A 10,856-nucleotide genomic window follows, 5' to 3' on the forward strand; every position below is an offset into this window, starting at 1 on the left:
TATTAACCTATCCCATGTTGAAATTTTTTTCCGCTGCATGTCGTTTCACGTTGAATTTTTGTCAATGTTAAACCTAATAAAAAATTTTTATAATAATAATCATGGTATTGTATCATTAAAAATTATTTCTTTATTTTGTACAAACAAAATAAATTTATTGAAAAATATAAAAACAAAAAAAAAATACTTTAGAAGTTAATCTAGTATCAAAAATGTTCGATTCAGCACGACACACAGTCCTCAGAAAAACACTACACAAAAGTGCCAGTGCTTCCAGCTAAAACACACACACACACACCAACAAAAAAAAAAATATTGGAGTAGCCCAAGACATAGCTAAAGGTTGCAGAGCCACAACACTAGCAGAAATTTAAATTTGCTGACTGGAACGCTTTCAGTTAACCGACATTTCGATTGACCGGCTTTCAGATAAACAACGCTCTACAGTATATATACACTTTAAAAAATTGTTATGCTTGATTACTTGGATTTTAATATTTCTTCATTCAATATTCATATCTAAGTGGTAATATTTTTAACAAATATAAGAATTATTTTGTTATCTTAATTATTTTTGTAGTTATTTATTAAAATGTTTTTGAAATTTGAATTTCATTCTTATGATAAATTGTTTCCCATTTATTATATGTAAAGAATTTATATTTTTTCTGTATAGTTGAATATTTTTCCATTTATTATAATAAATTTTAATCCTTGTCATTATTCTTTAATTTATCAGTTAATCAAAAATACTGTAATTCACTGTTCCTAAATAAATGATGTAGAATACATTTTTGAATTAGGTTAACATCTTCCTTTTCTTGTTTTTACATGCAATTTTCTAATGTTTCTTATGATCATACAAAATATTGCTAACAATTCAAACTATGGTACTGTACCATACATTATTTGTTATAATATTTTTCCACTTAGTAATATAAAAGTTAAATGCCAATAACTTATATTAATAATTATTATTAATATATTGTGAGTATGAAAATATATTTTTCTTTATGATAAAATAATAATTTTTATAAATTGTGCTTGTATTATAATCTTATTTTTCATGTGAATTGCATGAAAATTTGTAGCATGACTATATATACAAATATGTATATTGTTTTATAATACTTCAACATTTTAAAAAATATTATAACTTGAAATTATAGTTAATAATTTGAGATATGAAAAAAATTATTCTACATACATTATTATGAAATGAAATAATTTATAATTATATATAAGATGTTGCAAGACTATTTAAAACAATATTTTCTCAATAAATTTCACAAACTACTTTTATTTGTATCTTATTGTCATTTTAAGATATAGAATGATTGATTATTATAATCTGGTTTATAACTATAAAGCTGCCTAATTAAATTATTTTGTTTAATTAGAAAAATACTTTCTGTTATCTATTTAATGCAAGAATACAAGGAGTTGCATTAGAAACTGCATTTTAAGAGCTACAAACTCGAAACCTTAATGCAGTACTATAACATGATAGTTCTGATGTAGAATGTGCAGTCTGTTTAATAAATTGTTTTATTAGTTAATGACAATTTTTGTTTTCAATTAGCTATTATTTGTGCACTACAGTTTCAAGAAGCTTGTCATAGTTCAGCATCATAAAAAAAAGATGCATCATAAGGAAGCAGAGTAATATAACATAATTAGCACGAAAGAAAAAGTAATTGATGAGAAAATGAAAGGGCATTGTAATTTGAGACAAATTCATATGCTGACATTTAATTATCTGCATGTAAGTACTGAGCAAGAATGATGTGTTGGAATCTTTGATTTATATTATTTTTGTTATATTATTGTCTACTTAGGACTTATTATACTGGTGTTTTTGTTTCTGCAAAAAGAGGAAGTCTTATTCAGAAAACAACAATCTTTATTTTCACTTGGTTTTTTAGGTGAAAAACCAGGTGATTATAAAGATTGTTTTTCTGAATAAGACTTTCTCTTTTTGCAGAAACAAAAACACCAGTATAATAAATAAGTCCTAATAATATGCTTACAAGGAGAGCCTACGGCTTTGGGGTAACGGATTTTGATGATCTTTGGTGTAGAGGTAGTACACGATGTGAGTGTACTACCTGTAAAATACTAAAGTGTAATACTCAAATATAATCGAGAAAATTGAACTTAAAGTTTTGTTAGCACTTTATATATAAATTATACGTACTTCTATTCGAGCGTCTTGTGGCAGAGTGGTAACGAGTCTGACTCCTAAGCTTGAGTTCTCTGGTTCGATTCTCGCATATAATTTTTTTTTTAATTCATAAATACTTATAATGTATTTATTTATTTACTCATTCATTTATTTCTTATTATTTATTTATTTTAATTTAATTTCTACTATTCCAAGTCTAATATTTTTATACTTTTGTTGACAATAACGGCGCATTCTTGACACCTATGTGTCAACTTTCCCATCTAATTGTTATCACTAACGGTGACCGATCTAATTCTCACTAGGAGCGTTTTTTCTATCGGAGTTCTTTTTCACTCACTCTTTAACAGTTCGTTTCTAAATTTCGACACGAATAGACGTATTTGTGTAGTAAAACTTATTTTGAAAAATTATTTTATAATCAAAAAATGTCGTCAAGAGAAGCAAGTTCTTCACGTTGTGACGAAAAAACTGTTGATGATAACTCTTTATACAGTGATGTAAAATACTAACTTGTAAAGTGCAAAACTCAAATATAACCAAGAAAAACGAATATAATTTATTGAAGCAATATTATATAATTACATATCATTGTCAGATGTACATGATCGTGAATGATACTTATGATAAAAACATTCAAAACAAAAATTCTGTCTACACCAAGAACAACAAATAAATGCTGCTTTTTTAAAAGGTATCATCAACAGTTTTTTCGTCACAACGTGAAGAACTTGCTTCTCTTGACGACATTTTTCGATTATAAAATAATTTTTCAAAATAAGTTTTACTACACAAATACGTCTATTCGTGTCGAAATTTAGAAACGAACTGTTAAAGAGTGAGTGAAAAAGAACTCCGATAGAAAAAACGCTCCTAGTGAGAATTAGATCGGTCACCGTTAGTGATAACAATTAGATGGGAAAGTTGACACATAGGTGTCAAGAATGCGCCGTTATTGTCAACAAAAGTATAAAAATATTAGACTTGGAATAGTAGAAATTAAATTAAAATAAATAAATAATAAGAAATAAATGAATGAGTAAATAAATAAATACATTATAAGTATTTATGAATTAAAAAAAAATTTTACGCGAGAATCGAACCCGAGAACTCAAGCTTACGAATCAGACTCGTTACCACTCTGCCACAGGACGCTCGAATAGAAATACGTATAATTTATATATAAAGTGCTAACAAAACTTTAAGTTCGATTTTCTCGATTATATTTGAGTATTGCACTTTAGTATTTTACAGGTAGTACACTCACATCGTGTACTACCTCTACACCAAAGATCATCAAAATCCGTTACCCCAAAGCCGTAGGCTCTCCTTGTTAGTCCTAAGTAGAATAATAATATAACAAAAATAGTATACAACAAAACATAAAGGCAATTAAATTAATAATCTTTGATATATAATTCCATTATTAAGTAACTGTTATGAAATATTTTTCATTTTTTAACTTAATGGATAATGAAAAGTATCTTTCTAATGGAAAAAAGTTTTGAATTAATTTACATATTAGAAAATGTTATCATTATGTTTAGTTTATTTTTATTATTGTATTCTAAATCTGCAATTTTCAACTAATAATAATTTACAAAAAGATTTAAGTCTGAATATATGCTAAAAATTATCTGATTAAATTTTCCTGCAACATCTGTACATAACCTATAAAACATTCAAAAAATGAAAATTTGAAGAATAAAAATTAGCTCTAAAGGATTATTTTATTTTCTGTTTTTGGGTTTACACACAAATTTGATTTATTAAATTTGCTTGATTTTTGTTTTAGCTCTTTTATCTGTATTATTATTTATGTATGATGATAAAAGAAATTATATCACAAAGAGTATTAATTTAAAGAAATCATAATATTCATTATTACTGCATAAAAATGAGTTATGAACTAGGATTTCTTTGTTTCCATCCCATTTTTATTCTAGGAAAATTAAAAAATAGTTTAAGTCACTATGCTTGTTACTATTACATAACTTAACTTTTCAGAAAGTGTTAAAGTGCATGTGTTTTCTATATAGCATGTTGAAGAATATAATTATATGTAAAAAATAATGTCGTACAATTTGAAACTTAAAATTTAATATAGAAATTAATATTGTCATTTCATTACAGTTACATAAAACAGGTATTTATATTTTGATTAGATTACTAATCTAAATTATTTAATTACTAATTTGCTTAAAGATCTTTTTTAAATATTTATATGCATTCATAATTATTTTAAATATTTAAAACATGAGGATTTCATTTTTAAGATGATAAACTTTCATTAATTTTATAAAACTTTTGTATATTTATTATTAAAAATCTTAAATTTAGCAAAATTTTTGCTGCAGAAAATTGTTAGTTAACATTAAATACATATTAATATTTTTTAAATAATATAATAATATACCAAGTGCGTTATATTTTATATATAGAATAAAAACAAGTTTAGTTTGAAGAAATAACTACTGCAGCATGTTTACTTATTGTATAGAAATTAATGCTTGACATACAAGAAATTGTTTGAATTTTGTATTAATTTTGAGTTTCAGAAAGTGGGTAGAAAAATTTTTATATTATTTACAATTTATAAAAATTTTTTTATTGATAAAAATCATTTAAAAAAAAAAAGAATTTTAAAGAGGAATTTTAAATTTTTATAGCTTACATTATTAAAATAGTATACAGTGGAACCGCGCTTAATGAGCATAATTCATTTGAAAATCTTACTCATAATGCAAAACAGTCATTAAGTGAAACAATTTTTCCCATATAAATTAATGTAAAATATGATAATGCGTTTCATGCTGAGAAAAATACTCAAATATTTTATGTATAACATTTATTCAAAGAATATTATACAATGTACAGTACATTGTTAAGGAGCATGAATCATCATCATCTTTTCTTCTAGCATGGAATGAACCAACCTGAAATGCAAATTTGATTTGCAGAAAACAAAAAAAAAATTACAGATAATATCGTATTTACTCGCATATAAGACAAAGTTTTTATTCATTTTTCACTGCTTCAAATTTCTAAGTTGTCTTATATGTGCAAGCGAAAGATTCTTTGTGTTTTTGCAAATAATTTTTGTGAACCACATGTTTGCATTTTTTATCAGATGCTTACCCTCTTGTATTTAAAACAAAAGTATATTATCTGGTCGTTTAAATCATTCTTGTATATTGTTAGGAGTAAAGATGAATAGCAATAGGAAAAGCAAAGCTTTTAAATTGAATTCCAGATTGAAATTCCAAAATCACATGGGAGCATGATATAAGTTTTAATCCATTCCCATGTGAAAACAGATGATTATTCGGAAATCAGAATTCGGAGAAACTCATAAGTGTACATGACGGAGAGTGGATTCGACTGTTGCAAATTGGCAGAAAAAGGTTTCCTATTGTCCATTTTACATGAACAAATTATGTTGTGAATTTTACAAGATTTTTCCTTGAAGTTTGAAATGCCAGTAATTTTTGCAGGACAATGTGCATTTACGTTCATTTGATATTTTACTTGTGATTATACAAAATTAGAATTGTAATAATAAATCTAATTTTCTTTATTTTGATCTTTAAAGTCACATCTTGTCCTATATGCGAGGTTGTCTTATATGCAAGTAAATACGATATATCTGATAAATACACCAAACGATATTTCAAATTCCTGGGCTATGTTAAGGCTATAATTAAATATTAGAAATTAATTAATTTGACTAGAGGTAGGCAGTTATGCTTCCACCTCATATTAAATTTAATAATTATAAATAAATAATTTTTAATTTAGACATTTCTAAAATTTAATTTGGAATTGGTCATTAAATTTATTACGAAATGGCAGCATAACTGCCTACCTCTAGTCAAATTATTTAATTTCTACTATTTAATTATAAACTTTACATAGCCCAAGAATTTGGCATATCGTTTGACGTATTTATTATATAACGGAGTATAGTTGTTGATGTTTATATGTAATCACAAGCGACAGTAAGATGCTAGCGGAACAAGTGCTAAACACAGACTGATGGAGCATGCGCACAATCCTAACTTTTCTTCTCCGCATCACTCATTATGCGAAACATTGCTCATTAAGCAAGTCATTATTTTACAATTTGTTTTGCTTATTATATGAGGTGCTTGTTAAGCAAGGTTCCACTGTAATTCCACATAAATAAATAAAACTAATTGAATGTTTTAAAATTTAGATTGAATAATTTAAATTGCATAGAAAATTCACATAATCATAGTGTTTCAATAAATATTTTAAGATAAAATTATAAAAAAGAAAAAATGAAAATTTAAATAGTATATTGAACAACAAATGTAATTGTAATTAAAATTTAAATGCATAAATTTACAATAAATTGCTTATTTAGATTTTTATTTCTGATTTTATGTATATCAAAATGCTTAACATATTTATGAAGTTTGACTTTTTTTAAGTAGTATCTTATATAGAAATTATTTTGAGTCTTTGATTATGACTAAGATTAACAGTAATTATATCTCAAAATATTAATTAATAATTTCAAATAATAAATTGTCAAATTAAAATATATTTGCTTTTTGGAGCTATTGTTTTTAAACATTTGAAATTCTTGCATTGCATTAAAGATTTCTTTAATAATAATGATAATTACATCTTCTTAATAAACATTAAATTTAATAAAATTGACAATTGTAAGCCCTTGGATTAAAATTATATTTAACCGGTTAATTTAAATCGAAAAAAATTAAAATATATAAAAATTCATATTTTCTTTTTTCTCTGTTATACTATGTTATTCTGCAATCCTGATGGAAACAGTACAATGAGGTATACTTTTCTTTGAATATGTTTTAATATTAACAGAAATTTTGGAAATGATTTTAATAAAATCATACGCTTGATAATGGCACATATGGATTTGCTTATATTTTCATGCTTTGTTAACAAGCATGGAAATTTATCAAAGAAACTCTTACCTGAACTCTAAATAATTCCTGCACATTGCTTGCTTTGATGAATATATAGTAGAAATTGAAAAACATATTTCTGTTCTTGATCAATAGTGCATGATAGAGTAGTTTGTGATTTAATATAATAAAATTATGTGGTTATTGGTTATTTAATTATTATGAATAATGATTGAATTTTACAGAAAAGTATTTTTCGCTATCAATTATAGCATTTTTAACAGATTAATAATGTTTTCCAACTATGAAATAGAGTATTTGTTATATTATCATTAGATTCTTTTTGTTTATCTTCTCTTATGTTCAAATAGGAGTATTGAAAGCATGGTTTTTGATTTTCATATAAATGCTTGAGAAAATATATAATAATCAATAAATTTTCTGATTGTTTTCAATATTTTCATGAAATTAGTTTAATACAAAAGTAATGAAACTTTATTTAAATCTTTCTGTTAACATCTGTTCAAATAGTTATCAATAATTAAATGAATTTTATATTATTTTAAGGAAATAACTAATTCTAAAAGAAAGCTGCTTTATTAATAACTTTCGATCAATATAAACTTAAATATTATCATTACTTTTCTAGATAATTGCTGATTTGTTTAACAAAAAATAATTAGTATAAGGTTGATTGCTTAAAATAGTTTAGCTGATTCAGTTTAAAATAATTTTGTTAAAATTAAAAGTTGGGAAAAGTAACTGTTAATCTTCTTTGAATCAGCTCAGTATACTCTGTATTTGGTTATTTTTTATTGATGTTGAACAACCAAATATAGACTGTCAGTTCAGTAATACTGTGGAATACTTTCTTCTCTGAATAAAAGAAATTTTGTTGAGATTTGAAACTTTCTCATTAAATTTCACTCAAAATTTTGATAATAAATATAAAAGATTTTTGTTAAAGTTTCCGTCGGATAGCAAAATTTTCTTTGTAAATAAAGACACAGTCGTTCCAAAAATTATTTTGAAACCCACCATTTTATTATGTGTTATAGAATAAAACTTTAGACAACCAAACCCTCCTTTATAGGCTACTCGGCTATCCACCGGTTCCAATTTTTTAAATTTATATTTTTAATTGGATACATTTTTTGGTGTTTTAAGGAATGTTTTGAACTGGACGGCCAAGTATACTATAAAGGAAAGTCTGGTTGTCTAAAGTTTTATTCTATAATGTGTAATAAAATGGTGGTTTTTAAAATAATTTTTGGAACGACTGTGTCTTTATTTACAAACAAAAAAATAAATATAAAAGTTTCAATATATGTTTTCTATTATGTATTTAGGAAACAATAGTAGCAATCTATATATAAAGGTATCCCTTGTACAACACTGTTTCTCTCTAACACAGTTTGAAAATTGGGGATATTTCTCATACAACATGACTTTTGATTTTGCTCTAACACAGTTTTGGAAATCCTCCATACAAAATTTCACATTTTTTAAGTGTAAACTTTCTTATTCAATATGTTTTTTATTCAAGTAAGCACTTTTGCCATCTTAAATTTGCTCATGGATTTTAGAATATTGAAATTTAAAATTATTTTATGCTTTTTGTCAGGTTTACTTTAATGAAAACTGATAGAACAAGGAAGAAAAAAATTGTACTAACTTTCATATCAATCAGATGTCGTTGTTATCGCTTTCAGCTAGCCATTAAGATTGTCACTGTGTTTTCTTTTTATAGTCTGATTAATCTTTGTATTTAGTAAAGTTTATTTAAACATTTTTAGGTAAATGTTGTTAAACTTTTTTAACTGTAGATATTAATTACCTATGAATGATTACGTCATTCATAAAAATGATGAACGAAATACAGCAGTATCTCAGTACTGGAACAATTTGGTATTTGAACACAAATTTTGGAAAAAAGTCACTTGATACTCAACCGAACAAACTCAACCTGCTAGAACAAATTTTCAATTAATAACATATTTTTATTTCATCATCCATAAAAATTTTTTATGATAAAAATAAAAAAATATGAAAATGTTGCCGATACTTCTGATTGAGATCAACAAAAAAGCTGAGATGACAATGATACTTTGTAAAAAGAAAACACCCTCGTTTAACTAAAATTAATATTAATGTGTAATACATACTTTTAATTGTGATTGTTAGTTAATTATTGATTGGTAATAAATTATCAATTGCTTTTATAAACATGCTTAGTAACAAAAAAGAACAGTATACTTCTGCTAACTTCTGGAACATAACCCCATGTTTTGTATTAGTCCTTTGCTTCATATAGTGCAGACTCACATAACATGGCACTTTTTCAGAACACAACTATTGTGTTATACTAGGGATACCTATATATGTACAAGGGAATTGGACCAATAGGAGAGGTGTTAGGGTGAGTAAGAGAAATTTCTTGTTGGTTTTTGAATGGATATAAAAATAAGATGTACCTGTTGTGTTTAGTTCTTAATTCTACTCCTAATTTTCGTAATATGGTATAAAAGAAAAATACATTGAGAGGAGGAAAAATTTACCAGTACAAAAATAATGGAGGATATGTTTCCTCTGTTCCTTATAAATCGATGCTCATGGTAGGAAATAGTTTCATTAATGGAATTTGAAGTCTCAACTAATAAAATAATATAAAAAAAATTCAAGTACTAATTTAATTCACTAGAAATAAAATTAAATAATGTATTAACTTGTTTTATAAAGTTAATAAAATAAAAATTATAACAAATTTAATAATTAACAGTTTAATAAGCAGATATTAATAATTATAAAGAATATAATAAGAATTCTTTTTGATGTGCCTGAAATATAATTGTGGATTCTGAATAAGATTTTTCAGATAGAAAGGAAATAATCTGAAATTTGTAAGAAATATCAAATTTAAATTATTTATTTTTATTTTGCCTATTAAAAGCTTATTTTGCTTTATAGGTATTTATCTACAAAACAAAATTACATTATACTTTAATTAAGCTAGTATTTATTAGTAAAATGTTTGTATTTATTTATTGTTATTGCCATGATAATAATTCAAAAATTATTGTATGTAAGTTGGAAAGCATTTATTTTTTAATTGTTGTTATGTTTGATTTGCATTTTTAATTCTCAGAAGCATGGAGAATGATTATAGCATGCAGATTTTTAATCAATTATACATTTTAATTCTTACAGTTTGACACAAATTTTCCTGCACTTAGTTGAATATTAATAAAATTTTTTGCATTTATGAAGCTAATAACTATAATTGATTAATAAAATAATCAAATTTTAGAAATTAATATTTATCTTTGCACATAGATATAGAATTTTATATTTAACTTGACACCATCATTTATAGTCATTTTATTTTAAAATTTTCACTATATTTGAGTAATGTTTACTCTATTATATTAACAAGCACTTTTAATTTTTTTTTCTTTTTTTATCATTTAGGAATGTGTTATATATTTAAATTGATGATTTATTTTTCTTATTTATAGCTTGTTCCAAATTTAGTGCGTATCTTAAAAAATCTAATTATGGCGGGTTATTCTCCTGAACATGATGTTTGTGGTGTCAGTGATCCTTTCCTTCAGGTCAGTACTTTGAAAAAAAATATATATATATATATATGTATACACACACACACACACACACACAATATTATACATATCATATTATTTTTATTTTTATATTATGTAATATATTTATTTCATTAAAATTAATAGAAGATTAATAAAATTTATATC

At 24.6% G+C, this 10,856-nt stretch overlaps 1 protein-coding gene across 1 annotated transcript in view; it reads left to right on the forward strand.

Moving 5' to 3' along the window:
- LOC111630465 (AP-1 complex subunit gamma-1-like) overlaps nucleotides 1–10,856 on the forward strand; it is an 85,143-nt gene that overhangs the window by 21,845 nt on the left and 52,442 nt on the right. Inside the window, exons 6-7 of the mRNA XM_023374564.1 lie at nucleotides 7,004–7,012; nucleotides 10,608–10,703. Of these exons, the coding sequence (XP_023230332.1) occupies nucleotides 7,004–7,012; nucleotides 10,608–10,703 (105 nt within the window). The remainder of the gene's footprint in view (nucleotides 1–7,003; nucleotides 7,013–10,607; nucleotides 10,704–10,856) is intronic.

This window comes from Centruroides sculpturatus, unplaced genomic scaffold, assembly GCF_000671375.1.
Source record: "Centruroides sculpturatus isolate CEXI.00-Female unplaced genomic scaffold, Cexi_2.0 scaffold659, whole genome shotgun sequence".
NCBI classification, from domain to species: domain Eukaryota; kingdom Metazoa; phylum Arthropoda; class Arachnida; order Scorpiones; family Buthidae; genus Centruroides; species Centruroides sculpturatus.